Genomic DNA, 15,231 nt, shown 5'->3' on the forward strand with positions numbered 1-15,231 from the left:
AAGGAGGGAGGAGAGGAGAGGGGAGCATCGCGGAGGGGAGGGGACGAGGAGGGAGGTCAGCGGGATGGAGGGAGGGAGGAAGAGGGGAGTAGCAGAGGGTCGGACGTTGTGGTCTTTGTTCACAGAGTCTCGGCTTCTACAGACAATGGACAATCGGTGCAGGAGTAGGCCATTCAACTCGATGGGCCGAATGGCCTAATTCTGCTCCTATCACTTGTGACTTTGCACATGAGCTAAATGGGATTATGACAGTAGGCAATAGATGCAGGAGTAGGCCATTGGCCCTTCGAGCCAGCACCGCCATTCACTGTGATCATGGCTGATCATCCACAATCAGAACCCCCCGTTCCTGCCTTCTCTCCATATCCCACCCTGACTCCACTATCTTTAAGAGCCCTATTTAGGTCTCTCTTGAAAGTATCCAGGGAACCGGCCTCAACCGGCCTCTGAAGCAAAGAATTCCACAGATTCACAAATCTATGTGAGAAAAAGTGTTTCCTCGTCTCCGTTCTAAATAGCCGACCCCTTATTCTTAAACTGCGTGTGGCCCCTGGTTCTGGTCTCCCCCAACATCGGGAGCATGTTTCCTGCCTCTAGCGTGTCCAAACCCTTAATAATCTTATATGTTTCAATCAGATCTCTTCTCATCCTTCTAAACTCCAGAGTGTACAAGCCCAGCCGCTCCATTTTGTCCACCATTCTATCAACATTGGACCAAGCCAGCATTTAATTGCCCCCCATCTTCCATTGCCCCTTGGGGAGGTGTGGGGGGGGGGGGGGGGGAGATGGCTCCACCAAACCTCGCCCCCAACCCTCGTTGCCCGTTGAGAAGGTCTCCCATCGCTCCATCACCTGGTGAAGGTGGTGCCTCAATCTGTGCCTCCCTCCCTCCCTCCTCCCCGCCCCCTCCCTCCCCGACACCTCCCTCCCTTCCCTCCTCACCAACCCCTCCCTCACCACCCCTCTCTCCCTCAGCTCCACCTCCTCACAACTCCCCTCCCTCCTCACCCCACCCTCCTCGCTCCTCCCAGCCTCTCGCTCCCTCCCTCCCTACAAAGAGAAGCCAATCTCACAGCCTTGGGGAAGGCAACTTGAACCCCCCCCCCCTCCCCTCCGTTAAACTGGGGAGGAGAGGGATAGAGATGGAGGAGAGGAGAGGAGAGAGGAGGAGGAGAGGAGGAGAGTGAGAGTGGAGAGTGAGGAGGGAGAGTGGAGGTGGAGAGGGGGGGGGAGGAGGAGGGTGGAGGGGAGGGATAAGGGAGGGAGGGGAGGTGGGAGGGGGAGAGTGGAGGGGTGGAGGTGGGAGAGAGGGAGGGTGAGGGATATGGAGGGGAGAGGGGGTGGAGAGGTAGGGGAGGGAGGAGGGGGAGAGGATGGAGAGAGAGAGAGGAGGGAGGGGAGGAGGGGAGGAGAGAGATGGGGGGGGGAGGGAGGTTTGGAGGAGGGGGGAGATGAGGTGGAGTGGTAGTGGGGGATGGAGGGGTGGGAGGGAGAGGATGGGTGAGAGGACATGGGGTGGATGGGGTGGGGGTGGTTTGGGGTGTTGTGGGGGGTGGGAGAGAGGAGAGGAGGTGAGAGAGTGGAGGGGATGAGGGGGGGTAGATTAGAGAGGAGGGGGGGAGGTTGGGGGGGAGGGGAGATGAGGGGGAGAGATGGGGAGAGGGGGAGAGGGGGAGGGAGAGGGGAGGGGGATAGACGAGAGGGAGAGGAGGGGGAGGTAGGGCAGGGCGGGGGTGGGAGAGGGGAGGGGAGTGGGGGGGGAGGAGAGTGGAGGGAGGGAGGGGACGGAGGGGGGTGAGGGGAAAGTTGTGAGGGGGTGGGTGGGGTCTAACAACCTCACTCCCTCTCACCCTCCTCTTCCAGCGAGCTCTTTACAAAACCTCTTCCCCACCACGACTGCACGAACCCCGCTCTCCAACACGCAATGCATTCATCTCTCTACCTCCCCCCTCTCCCTACTCCACCCTCCCCTCTCCTCTCCTCCCTCCTCCCTTGCTCTCCCTCCTCCAACCAATCTCCTCCCTCCCCTCCTCCCCCTCTACCTCTCCTCTCCTCTCCTCCTCTCCCTACCCTCCTCTCTCCCTCGCCTCTCTTCTCCCCATCCTCCTCCTTCCTTTCCTCCCTCATCCTCCTCTCCCCTCCTCTCCCTCCTCCCTCTCCCCCCCTCCTCCCCCTCCTCTCCCCTCTCCCTACTCCTCCTCCCTCCTTTCCCTCTCTCCCCTCCCGTCTCTTGTCCCCTCTCTCCCCTCCCGCTCTTGTCCTCCACTCCTCTTCCCCACTCCTCCCCCTCTCCTCCCCCTCTCCCCTCTCCTTACTACTCCTCCACCCCATCCCTCTCCTCCCCCCTCCCTTCTCTTATCCTCCCCTCTCCTCTCCCCTGTCCTCCTCCCCTCCCCTTACCACTCCCCCCTTCCCCTCTCTTCTACTCCTCCTCTCCTCTCTCCTCTCCCCCCTTCTCTTGTCCCCCCCTCTCCTCTCCACCACTCCCCCCTTCCCCTCCCCTCCCCTCCCCTCCACCCCCGGCCAAACACAGACCCCACACAAACGCCACCAACCTTGTGCCTCGGTCGCTCATTTTCCAGCGAGCTGGAGAAATATTTCACTGGGCGATGCAGTCTCTGTCTGTCCCTCTCCCTCTGTCTCTCTCCCTTGCACAAATTCCTTTTGTGTTTTCTCTCTCCCCTCCTCTCTCCCTGCCTCTCTCACACACCCCCACCTCTCTCCCTGCACCTGGTGTGAGATTCCCCCAGCCTCACACACAACAGACCGCTCTCTCTGTCCGTCCCCCCATTTCGAAAGCTGTCTAGAGACACAGACGCACAACACAGTCTAAATATCTCTCTCTCTCTCGCTCTGTCCCACGCCTCCCCTGTGCTTTAAGCCGCACCTCCTGCCCTCCGTTGACGTTTTAACACGACCAAGCAAGCCCTCTCACATCCACCCTTGCTCACCCGGTTAGATTCAGAAAATTATTGACAACAGAAAAGGCGGGGGGAGAGAGAGAGAGTAAAAAAAACAGGCCCTTCGGCCCAGCTCGTCCATGTTAGCCCCCCCAGCTCAGCGAATCCCCTCAGCTCACAATGAACTATTGGGCAGGAGGTGCACATCAGAAACATAAGGTTGTGGTAGACATATAAGATTACTAAGGGTTTGGACACGCTAGAGGTAGGAAACATGTTCCCGATGTTGGGGGAGTCCAGAACCAGGGGTCACAGTTTAAGAATAAGAAGTAAGCCATTAAGAACGTAGACGAGGAAACACTTTTTCTCACAGAGAGTGGTGAGTCTGTGGAATTCTCTGCCTTGACAGATCTGGGTCAGGATCTAGTGGCATGGAGTCCAAGACGACCGGAGACCCTTTTCTGCTGCAGTCAATGAAAGTCAACGATAGTCAGCTTGCAGGTACAGCAGGCAGTGAAGAAAGCGAATGGCATGTTGGCCTTCATAACAAGAGGAGTTGAGATTAGGAGCAAAGATATCCTTCTGCAGTTGTACTGATCCCTTGTGAGACCACACCTGGAGTATTGTGTGCAGTTTTGGTCTCCAAATTTGAGGAAGGACATTCTTGCTATTGAGGGAGTGCAGCTGTAGGTTCACCACGTTAATTCCTGGGATGGCGGGACTGTCGTATGCTGAGAGAATGTAGTGGCTGGGCTTGTACACTCTGTAGTTTAGAAGGATGAGAGGAATTCTTATTGAAACATTTATGATTATTAAGGGTTTGGACAAGCTAGAGGCAGGAAACATGTTCCCGATGTTAGGGGAGTCCAGAACCAGGGGCCATGGTTTGAGAATAAGGGGTAAAACGTTTGGAACGGAGACGAGGAAACACTTTTTCACCCAGAGAGTTGTGAGTCTGTGGAATTCTCTGCCTCACAGGGCGGTGGAGGCCGGTTCTCTGGATACTTTCAAGAGAGAGCTAGATAGGGCTCTTAAAATAGCGGAGTCAGAGGATATGGGGAGAAGGCAGGAACGGGGTACTGATTGGGGATGATCAGCCATGATCACATTGATTGGCGGTGCTGGCTTGAAGTACTCCTGTACCTATTGTCTATTGTCTATTGTCTAAATGCATGTTTTAGTGTGGGGGGGGGGGGGGGAATAGGGGGAAACCGTTTTCAGTTGCTTACCTCGATGGAGATGAGACGTTTCCCTTTGCCGCATCGTGATCCCCCCGCGCTGCCCAACATCAGTATTGGTGCAGCCCATTCCGACCGGAGACCGGCCCAGAGCGTCAGCAGCAGGAGCGGCACGGACTTTAACATCGCGGAGCGGGAGCGGTCCCTTGTCTGGGTTCACCAGGAGAAGTGCTCCTACCGCTGGCCTATAAACATCGTGAAGCCGTGGTCTCAGGTAAGAAAGTGGCCGATTGGGGAACTACAGGTGTGCTTTCCAATCCGTCCCGACGTCGGAGTTTGGATCATCCCGACGAGAGGGCCTGTACATCGGGCCGTCCGTAGCGGTGACTACGGGGGGTTCAAAGCAGGAACATTGGAGAGAGAATGGAGCAGCTGGGCTTGTACACTCTGGAGTTTAGAAGGATGAGAGGATATCTTATTGAAACATATACGATTGTTAAGAGGCTTGGACACGCTAGAGGCAGGAAACATGTTCCTGATGTTGGGGGAGTCCAGAACCAGGGGCCACAGTTTAAGAATAAGGTGTACGCCGTTTAGAACGGAGACGAGGAAACACTTTTTCATATAGAGAGTTGTGAGTCTGTGGTATTCTCTGCCTCAGAGGGCGGTGGAGGCAAATTCTCTGGAGGCTTTCAAGAGAGAGCTAGATAGGGCTCTTAAAGATAGCGGAGTCAGGGGATATGGGGAGAAAGCAGGAACGAGGTAATGATTGGGGATGATCAGCCATGATCACATTGAATGGCAGTGCTGGCTCGAAGGGCCGAATGGCCTACTCCTGCACCTATTGTCTATTGTCGTAAAAAATTGGAGAATGCAATGTTCGTACCACTTGGCTGGAAGCTGTCAAAGCGGAATATGAGGTGCTGTTGCTACAGTTTGCGTTTGGCCTCACTCTGGCAACGGAGGAGGCCCAGGTCAGCGTGGGCAGGAGTAAAAGCTGGAGTAACTTAGCAGGACAGGCAGCATGTACGGAGACAAGGAATGGGTGATGTTTCGGGTCCGGACCCTTCTTCACAGACTGGTCTCGACTCGAAACGTCGCCCTTTCCTTAGCTCCAGAGATGCTGCCTGTCCCGTTGAGTTATTCCAACATTTTGTGTCTGTCTCCAGTTTAAAGCAATATCTGCAGTTCCTTCCAATACACAAGTTCGATGTGGGAATGGGAATGGGAGTTGCAAAGGTTAGCAAGCGGGAGATCCAACAGGCCTTGGTGGACTGAGCACGAGATGACTATCAAACACTCTTGACTTTGAATGTTCAAGAAGGAACTGCAGATGCTGGAAAAATCGAAAAATGCTGGAGAAACTCAGCGGGTGAGGCAGCATCTATGGAGCGAAGGAATACGTGACGTTCCGGGTCGAGACTGAAGAAGGATCTCGACCCAAAACGTCACCCATTCCTTCTCTCCGGAGATGCTGCCTGTCCCGTCGAGTTACTCCAGCATTTTGTGTCTGTCTTCGGTGTAAGCAGCAGCATCTCCAACGCATCAGTTCCCCTTCCTGCCAAAAAGCGCAGAGTCGGAGGCGCTCAGCATGGATGGACCCCAACAGAGTTTACCCTCCTAACACACCAGGGGCCGAAAGATCAGCTTTTCCCGGCGGCTGATTACTCATTCGGTGTATTCAACAAAAATACCGCTCTACAGATCAACATGGTCTCTGAAACAATGACAAAAAATTGAATCTGAATCCAAAAATCTTCCTGCAAAAACCAGAGCCAGGATTGGATGGGACAGAGACAACACACCACAGGGAAGATCAGCTTTTTGATTCATTTATTCAACAAAAATACCATACAGATCAACATGGGAAAACAAAGGTGGCCAAAAATGCTGCAGAAACTCAGAGGCGTTTGTATAGGCGCGTGGATATGCAGGGAATGGAGGGATATGGATCACGTGCAGGCAGAGGGGATTAGTTTAAGTTGGCATCATGTACGGCACGGACATTGTGGGCCAAAGGGCCTGTTCCTGGGCTGTTAAAGTACTTCTGTGGTCATAGCCTCAGAACTACATTACGGGCATAAGGAATATTAGTAGAATTAGGCCATTCGGCCCATCGAGTCTACTCCGCCATTCAATCATGGCTGACCTCTGTCTCCTAATCCCATTCTCCTGCCTTCTCGCCATAACCTTTGACACCCGTTCTAATCAAGAATCTATCTATCTCTGCCTTAAAAATATCCACTGACTTGGCCTCCACAGCCCTCTGTGGCAATGGGTTCCACAGATTCACCACCCTCTGACGAAAGAAGTTCCTCCTCACCTCCTTTGTAAAAGAGCGAACGTCCTTTAATTCTGAGGCTGTGCCCTCTAGCCCTAGACTCTCCAACTAGTGGAAACATCCTGTCCACATCCACTCTAACCAGGCCTTTCACTGTTCTGTAAGTTTCAATGAGGTCCCCCCTCGATCTTCTAAACTCCAGCGAGTACAGGCCCAAGTCTCACTCACACAACAAAAGCTTTTTGCTGTACCTCGGTACACGGGACAATCAACTAATGACCAAGGGGTGGCCTGGAGTCAGGAAGGACGTTGGTTTCAAAGAGGTGTCGGCCATGTCCATGAATCTCCTTCTCCTTCCACCTGGTGACTTCTGTGGGACGTCAGAGCTGGGAACGACCATCGATGGCGTCAATGCCAACATCCCGCCCAATTCTTCAACCCGTCAATAGACAATAGGTGCAGGAGTAGGTCATTGGGAGCCTCAATGTGATCATGGCTGATCATCCCCAATCAGTAGCCCGTTCCTGCCTTCTCCCCATATCCCTTGATTCCGTTAGCTCTAAGAGCTAAATCTAACTCTCTTGAAAACATCCAGTGAATTGGCCTCCACTGCCTTCTGTGGCAGAGAATTCCACAGACTCACAACTCTCTGGGTGAAGAAGGGTTTTCCTCATCTCAGTCCTAAATGGCTTACCCCTTATTCTTAAATGCTTACCCCTTATTCTTAAACTGTGTGACCCCTGGTTCTGGACTTCCCCAACATCGGGAACATTTTTCCTGCATATGCCTGTCCAATCCGTTAAGAATTTTATATTGTTTCTATAAGATTGCCTCTCATCCTTCTAAATTCAATAGACAATAGACAATAGGTGCAGGAGTAGGCCATTTGGCCCTTCGAGCCAGCACCGCCATTCAATGTGATCATGGCTGATCATCCCCAATCAGTACCCGTTCCTGCCTTCTCCCCATATCCCCTGACTCCGCTATCTTTAAGAGCCCTATCTAGCTCTCTCTGAAAGTATCCAGAGAACCGGCCTCCACCGCCCTCTGAGGCAGAGAATTCCACAGATTCCACAGACTCACCACTCTCTGTGAGAAAAAGTGTTTCCTTGTCTCCGTTCTAAATGGCTTACCCCTTATTCTTAAACTGTGTGATCCCTGGTTCTGGACTCCCCCAACATCGGGAACATTTTCCTGCATCTAGCCTGTCCAATCCCTTAAGAATTTTACATGTTTCAATAAGGTACCCTCTCATCCTTCTAAATCCCAGTGAATACAAGCCCAGTCGATCCATTCTTCCATATATCAGTCCCGCCATCCCGGGATTTAACCTGGTGAACCTACGCTGCACTCCCTGTTTTTAGGCGGAGATTGTCAGATTCTTGATGAGTTTAATTTAGTTGAGAATACAGCATGGAAACAGACCCTTTGACTAATGGAGTCCGTGCCGACCAGCGAACCCTAACACTACCCACGCACACACTGGGGACAATTTACAATTTTAACAAAAGCCAATTAACCTACAAACCTGCACGTCTTTAGAGTGTGGGAGGAAACCGGGGATCCTGCAGAAAACCTACGCGGGTCACGGGGAGAACGTGCAAACTCTCTACAGACTGCACCCGTAGCCGGGATTGAACCCAGCTCTATGGCGCTGTGAGGCAGCAACTCTACCCGCTGCGCCACCATGATGCCCAGTACGGGGTTACGGGGAGAAGGCAGGAAAATGGGGTTAGGAGGGAGAGATAGATCAGCCACGATTGAATGGCGGAGTAGACTTGATGGGCCGAATGGCCAAATTCTGCTGCTGGAACTTTAGCGCGAGTCAGGGGCTCTGGCCTCAGTGAACGGAAGCCAGTAGACCTCACGACAGCCGCAGATGTTTCCTGACCAGCTGAGTGTTTCCTGCCTCTTCCTGTAATAGAGGCAATGCAATGTGCAAACGTCTTACCCGCACACACTTTCCTGTGACTGAAGAAGTCTGAAGAAGGGTCTCGACCCGAAACCTCACCCAATCCTTCTCTCCAGAGATGCTGCCTGACCCGCTGAGTTACTCCAGCACTCTGTGAAACGTCACCTATCCATGTTCTCCACAGATGCTGCCTGACCCACTGAGTTACTCCAGCACTCTGTGAAACGTCACCTATCCATGTTCTCCACAGATGCTGCCTGACCTGCTGAGTTACTCCAGCACTCTGTGAAACGTCACCTATCCATGTTCTCCACAGATGCTGCCTGACCCGCTGAGTTACTCCAGCACTCTGTGAAACGTCACCTATCCATGTTCTCCACAGATGCTGCCTGACCCGCTGAGTTACTCCAGCACTCTGTGAAACGTCACCTATCCATGTTCTCCACAGATGCTGCCTGACCCGCTGAGTTACTCCAGCACTCTGTGAAACGTCACCTATCCATGTTCTCCACAGATGCTGCCTGACCCGCTGAGTTACTCCAGCACTTTGTGCCTATCTTCCTGTGACTGGCTGTCCCGTTGCGAATATCACCATCCCCAAAGTCTCTTCTCCTCCAAGTGTTCAGTTCTGGGCACCGTGTTACAGGAAAGAATGTTGTCAAGCTGGAAAGGGTGCAGGGAAGAATTACGAGGATGTTGCCAGGACTCGAGGGTGTGAGCTATAGAGAGAGGTTGAGTAGGCTGGGTCTCTATTCCATGGAGCGTGGGAGGATGAGGGTGATCTTATAGAGGTGTATAAAATCATGAGAGGAATAGATTGGGTAGATGCACAGAGTCTCTTGCCCAGACTAGGGGAATCGAGGACCAGAGGACACAGGTTTAAGGTGAAGGGGAAAAGATTTAATAGGAATCCGAGGGGTAACTTTTCCACTCAGAGGGTGGTGGGTGTGTGGAATGAGCTGCCGGAGGAGGTAGTTGAGGCTGGGACTATCCCAACGTTTAAGAAACAGACAGGGACATGGATAGTACAGGTTTGGAGGGATATGGTCCAAGTGCAGGCTGGTGGGACTAGTGTAGCTGGGACATGTTGGCCGGTGTGGCAAGTTGGACCGAAGGGCCTATTTCCACGCTGTGTCACTCCATGACTATGACATTAAACTGCTGAAGGAAATGGAATTTGTCTGAATTGAGTCTTTCCTTTGATTTTCCAGTCAATAGCTTTCACTCCAATTAGCCAGCATCTTGTTGATCAAAGAAAGATCTCTTTCCCCTTTAGATTAATTTGGACACAGCGCGGAAACAGGCCCTTCGGCCCACCGAGTCCACGCCAACCAGCAATCCCTGCACACTAACACTACCCTCCACACACACTAGGGACAATGTTTACATTTATAGCAAGTCAATGAACCTACAAACCTGTTCGTCTTTCTAGTGTGGGAGGAAACCGAAGATCTTGGCGAAAACCCACGCAGGTCACAGGGAGAACGTGCAAACGCCGTACAGACAGCGCCCGTGGTCGGGATCGAACCCGGGTCTCTGGCGCTGTGAGGCAGCAGCTCTACCGCTGCGCCACCGTGCCCGCCCTTGTTCAATAGTTCTATATCGTCATGCTCCATCCATTGAAGCCACGACCGAGAAAGCACACCAAAGACTCGACGTCCTTAGAAGGTTTAGGTAGTTCAGCATTACCCCGACAACTCTCACCAACTTCAACAGATGCGCCGGGTAAAGCATTATATTGGGATTGGGAACAGCTCCGTCCAAGACCCGCGAGAAATCGCAGAGAGTTGTGGACGCAGCCCAGACCGTCTCACAAACCAACCTCCCTTCCATCGACTCCATCTACACCTCACGCTGCCTCGGCAAGGCCAGCAGCATCATCAAGGACCAGTCTCACCCCCGGCCACTCCCTCTTCTCCCCTCTCCCATCGGGCAAGAGGTACAGAAGTGTGAAAACGAACGCACACCTCCAGATTCAGGGACAGTTTCTTCCCGGCTGTTATCAGGCAACTGAACCATCCTACCACAACCGGTGAGCGGCCCTGAACTACTATCTACCTCATTGGTGACCCTCGGACTATCTTTGATCGGACTTTACTGGACTTTACCTTACTCTAAACGTTATTCCCTTTATCCTGTATCTGTACACTGTGGACGGCTCGATTGTAATCATGTATTGTCTTTCCGCTGACTGGTTAGCGCGCAACAAAAGCTTTTCACTGCAACTCGGTACACGGGACAATAAACCACCCTAAACTAGGCACAGTAGGGTTCTACTCTTACAAAAAGACACATTGTCTTTGACACCACAGGCTGGAAGACAAATGATCACACACGCACGAGTCGCTACATTTTGACGCTGTTTGCAAAAAGTCCAATGTCGGGCTGTGCGCTCGACGCACTGGAGCGGTTCCTGATCCAGGCGAGTCCCAGGCTGCTGTAGGGCCTCCTCCGTCACCCTCGACCCACTCGTCCCCCCCTAACGGCCCACGTCCCTCTCCTCAACCACCCACCCACCCGTCCCGGGGAGGTGTGGGGACCTCCTGCAGCCGGCACTGGAGAAGAATGAGGGGAGGGGGGGTGGGACCCCACTCAAACATCCAGAATATTGAACGCCCTGGATAGAGTGGATGTGGAGAGGATGTTTCCACTAGTGGGAGAGTCAGGGGATATGGGGAGAAGGCAGGAACGGGGCACTGATTGGGGACGATCAGCCAGGATCACATCGAATGGCGGTGCTGGCTCGAAGGGCCGAATGGCCTACTCCTGCACCTATTGTCTATTGTCTAGTCCAGGACTGGAGGGCACAACCTCAGAATAAAAGGACATTCTTTATAAAAGGAGACGAGGGGGAATTTCGTCAGGCAGAGGGTGGTGAATCTGTGGAATTCTTTGCCACAGACGGCTGTGGAGGCCAAGCCAGTGGATATATTTAAGGCAGAGATAGATTCTTGATTATTGCGAGTGTCAGAGGTTATGGGGAGAAGGCAGGAGAATGGGGTTAGGAGGGAGTGATAGATCAGCCATGATTGAATGGCGGAGTAGACTTGATGGGCCGAATGGCCTAATTCTATAACTATTCCTTACGGCTCTTCTCCAACCGGCTCAATCCCGCACATCCGTCATGGCCAGTGTTTCCATATAACCATATAACAATTACAGCACGGAAACAGGCCATCTCGACCCTTCTAGTCCGTGCCGAACACGTATTCTCCCCTAGTCGCATCTACCTGCGCTCAGACCATAACCCTCCATTCCTTTCTCGTCCATATAACTATCCAATTTATTTTTAAATGATAAAAACGAACCTGCCTCCACCACCTTCACTGGAAGCTCATTCCACACAGCTACCACACTCTGAGTAAAGTTCCCCCTCATGTTACCCCTAAACTTCTGTCCTTTAATTCTCAAGTCATGTCCCCTTGTTTGCATCTTCCCTCCTCTCAGTGGGAAAAGCTTATCCACGTCAACTCTGTCTATCCCTCTCATCGTTTTAAAGACCTCTATCAAGTCCCCCCTTAACCTTCTGCGCTCCAAAGAATAAAGCCCTAACTTGTTCAACCTATCTCTGTAACTTAGTTGCTGAAACCCAGGCAACATTCTAGTAAATCTCCTCTGTACTCTCTCTATTTTGTTCCGTCTTCTTCCTCAACGCCACGGTCTACGCGGCCAATCCCCAGGGGTCTGGGTCAAGCTGACCACAATGTGTGGAATTCTCTGCCTCAGAAGGCAGTGGAGGCCGATTCACTGGATGTTTTCAAGAGAGAGTTAAGCCAATGTCCCACGATGCGAGTTTACCCAAGAACTCTTCCGAGTTAAGAAAAATGATAATCAAACTCATGGTACTTCATCACGAGTATTTTGTTTACTCTTGGACATTTTTCACAGTGTTGGAAAAAACCTCCCGAGTTACGCGTTTCCCGAGTACCTGCTGTTAGCGTTACGAGCCGCTACGAGACCACAAAAGGACTGGACAAGCCAGATGCAGGAAAAATGTTCCCAATGTTGGGCGAGTCCAGAACCAGGGGCCACACGGTCTTAGAATAAAGGGGAGGTAATTTCAGACCGAGGTGAGAAAAAACTTTTTCACCCAGAGAGTTGTGAATTTATGGAATTCCCTGCCACAGAGGGCAGTGGAGGCCAAGTCACTGGATGGATTTAAGAGAGAGTTAGATAGAGCTCTAGGGGATAGTGGAGTCAAGGGATATGGGGAGAAGGCAGGCACGGGTTATTGATTGGGGACGATCAGCCATGATCACAATGAATGGCGGTGCAGGCTGGAAGGGCCGAATGGCCTCCTGCACCTATTTTCTATGTTTCTTAGAGACATCCACGTGCTCCGACGTACCCGCTATGTACATTCAACGTATTTACCAAGAGTATGTTTTTAAACCCTTGGGTAAACTCGCATCGTGGGACAGGGTCTTGAAGGGCCTGTCCCACTTAGGCGATTTTTCTGGCGTCTACACGCGACTAGGCTGTCGCTACATGGTCGCCAGGGTGTCACCTGTATGGTTGTGAGTAGATTCTCTCCTCAGTCGCCCAAAGAGTCGCAGCATATTTCTGGGCGCCGCTGGATTTTCAACAGGATGGAAAATTTTTGGAGACAGTCGGCATCAGTGGGTTTGACGCCAATGAGCATAGCTTTTGTTTTTTTTTCCCATTGTTGAAGTAATGATTCTATTTCAAATGTTATGTCGAAGATGGGTGAAGGCAGGAACGGGGTACTGAATGGGGATGATCAGCCACGATCACACTGAATGGCGGTGCTGGCTCGAAGGGCCGAATGGCCTCCTCCTGCACCTATTGTCTATTGTCCATTGACCTGCAACGACTCTGACAATCGCCAAAAAATAGCTTAAGGGGCCCTGCCCCACTTGGTGATTTTTTCGGCGACTGCCGGCATAATCGACTGACGTACCAGGTCACCGAATAATACGTGGCACGATGACGTACTGATGCGCAGTGTTTTTTCAAGCTTCGACACTTTTCTTTTGTCGGCGCTGGATTTCGAAATGTTCAAAATCTTTTGGTGACACTGATATGATGCCGGCAGTTGCTGAAAAAAATCGCCACGTGAGACAGGCCCTTAACTGGGACAGACCCTTTAGATTTAGCTCTTAGGGATAACGGAATCACGGGATATGGGGAGAAGGCAGGAACTGATTGGGGATGATCAGCCATGATCAGATTGAATGGCGGTGCTGGCTCGAAGGGCCAAATGGCCTACTCCTGCACCTATTGTCTATTGTCTATAACAGAATCAAGGGATATGGGGAGAAAGCAGGAATGAGGCTGTGATTTTGGATGATCGTATTGAATTGCAGTGCTGGCCTGAAGGGCCGAATGGCCTACTCCTGTACCTATTTTCTATGTTTCTAACATGGTCCAGTAATGTCACGGAGAAAGCTCCAGCCCGGAGCTAGTGAGTTAATGAGAGTTTATAGACAATAGACAATAGGTGCAGGAGTAGGCCCTTCGGCCCTTCGAGCCAGTACCGCCATTCACTGTGATCATGGCTGATCATCCCCAATCAGTACCCCAGTTTGTGGTGGTATTGCCCGCACACAGGGGTGGGGGTCAGTAGTCGGTCCAAAGGTTGGCGGTCTTTGTCCTGTCCACGCTGACCACGTACTCGCCCGACAGAGACCAGGAGACGGCGTTGATGGAGGATCTGGATGGGAAGCGATGGAAACAGAGAATGCGTTAGATACTGGTGGAGGTGAGGACAAGATCGTTAATACCAAGGGTTCAGATTCAAAAATCATGGGAGCAGAATGAGGCCATTCGGCCCATCAAGTCCTCTCTGCTAATCATCGAGTGATACAGTGTGGCAACAGGCCCTTCGGCCCAACATGCCCACACTTGCCAACAATGTCCCAGCTACACTAGTCCCACCTGCCTGCGCTTGGTCCATATCCCTCCAAACCTGTCCTATCCATGTACCTGTCTAACTGTTTCTTAAACGTTGGTATAGGCCCAGACTCAAATACTCCTCTGGCAGCTCGTTCCATACACCCACCACCCTCTGTGTGAAAAAGTTACCCCTCAGGTTCCTATTAAATCTTTTCCCCTTCACCTTGAACCTGTGTCGCCTGGTCCTCGATTCCCCTGCTCTAGAGGTTAATTGGCTTGGTATAAATGTAAATTGACCCGAGTGTGGGTAGGATAGTGTTAAGGGCCTGTCCCACTGTACGAGGTAATTCAGGAGTTCTCCCGAGCTTCCCTGGAGAATTACGGTAATAGCCGCTCGTAGGTACTCGGGGCTCTCGTGGACATTTTTCAACATGTTGAAAAAACTTCACGAGCTTACCGCGTTTCCCCGAGTACCTGCCGTTAGCGTTACGAGCCGCTAAGAGACGTCCTGAGCTCCGACGTACCCGCTACGTACATTCTATGTGCTTACCACGAGTTTGATTTTTTTTTAAACTCGGGAGATTTTGGGGATGATCAGCCATGATCACATTGAATGGCGGTGCTGGCACGAGGGGGCCGAATGGCCAACTCCTGCACCTATTGCCTATTGAGAGCTCTTGGGTAAACTCATATAGTAGGACAGGGGGCTTAAGTGTGCGGGGACCCCCCCCCACCTACCTGTGTTGGCCGTATAGCGAGGTCACCAGAGATCCCGTGAGGACTTCCCAAAGATGCAACGATCCGTCATAAGAGCCAGCCGCGGCGTAGTTCCCGTCGGGACTGAGGGAAGAAGGCAAGAGTTGTGGACGCAGCCCAGACCATCCACGGACCAACCGCCCTTACGCCAGCCGAGAAGGTTATTGGCTGCAACCTTCCCTCCATTGACGAACTGTACACTGCAAGGGCCAGGAAGCGAGCGGGCAAGATCATCTCTGACCCCTCTCACCCTGGTCACAAACTCTTTGAATCACTTCCCTCTGGAAGGCGACTCCGGACTGTCAAAGCTGCCACAGCCAGACATAAAAACAGCTTTTATCCATGAGT

At 52.1% G+C, this 15,231-nt stretch overlaps 2 protein-coding genes across 2 annotated transcripts in view; both read right to left on the reverse strand.

Annotated features, from left to right (window-relative positions):
• The window catches only part of LOC129715978 (beta-arrestin-1-like), a 69,959-nt gene extending 67,060 nt beyond the window's left edge, over positions 1–2,899 (reverse strand). Inside the window, exon 1 of the mRNA XM_055665864.1 lies at positions 2,556–2,899. Coding sequence (XP_055521839.1) covers positions 2,556–2,575 — 20 coding nt within the window. The 5' untranslated portion in view covers positions 2,576–2,899. The remainder of the gene's footprint in view (positions 1–2,555) is intronic.
• A 9,217-nt stretch (positions 2,900–12,116) lies between these two features.
• LOC129715979 (autophagy-related protein 16-1-like) overlaps positions 12,117–15,231 on the reverse strand; it is a 75,602-nt gene continuing 72,487 nt past the window's right edge. The window contains exons 19-20 of the mRNA XM_055665865.1: positions 14,866–14,967; positions 12,117–13,945 (exon numbers count right to left, since the gene is read on the reverse strand). Coding sequence (XP_055521840.1) covers positions 13,852–13,945; positions 14,866–14,967 — 196 coding nt within the window. The 3' untranslated portion in view covers positions 12,117–13,851. The remainder of the gene's footprint in view (positions 13,946–14,865; positions 14,968–15,231) is intronic.

The sequence above is a fragment of the Leucoraja erinacea genome, unplaced genomic scaffold (assembly GCF_028641065.1).
Source record: "Leucoraja erinacea ecotype New England unplaced genomic scaffold, Leri_hhj_1 Leri_156S, whole genome shotgun sequence".
In the NCBI taxonomy this organism is placed as follows: domain Eukaryota; kingdom Metazoa; phylum Chordata; class Chondrichthyes; order Rajiformes; family Rajidae; genus Leucoraja; species Leucoraja erinaceus.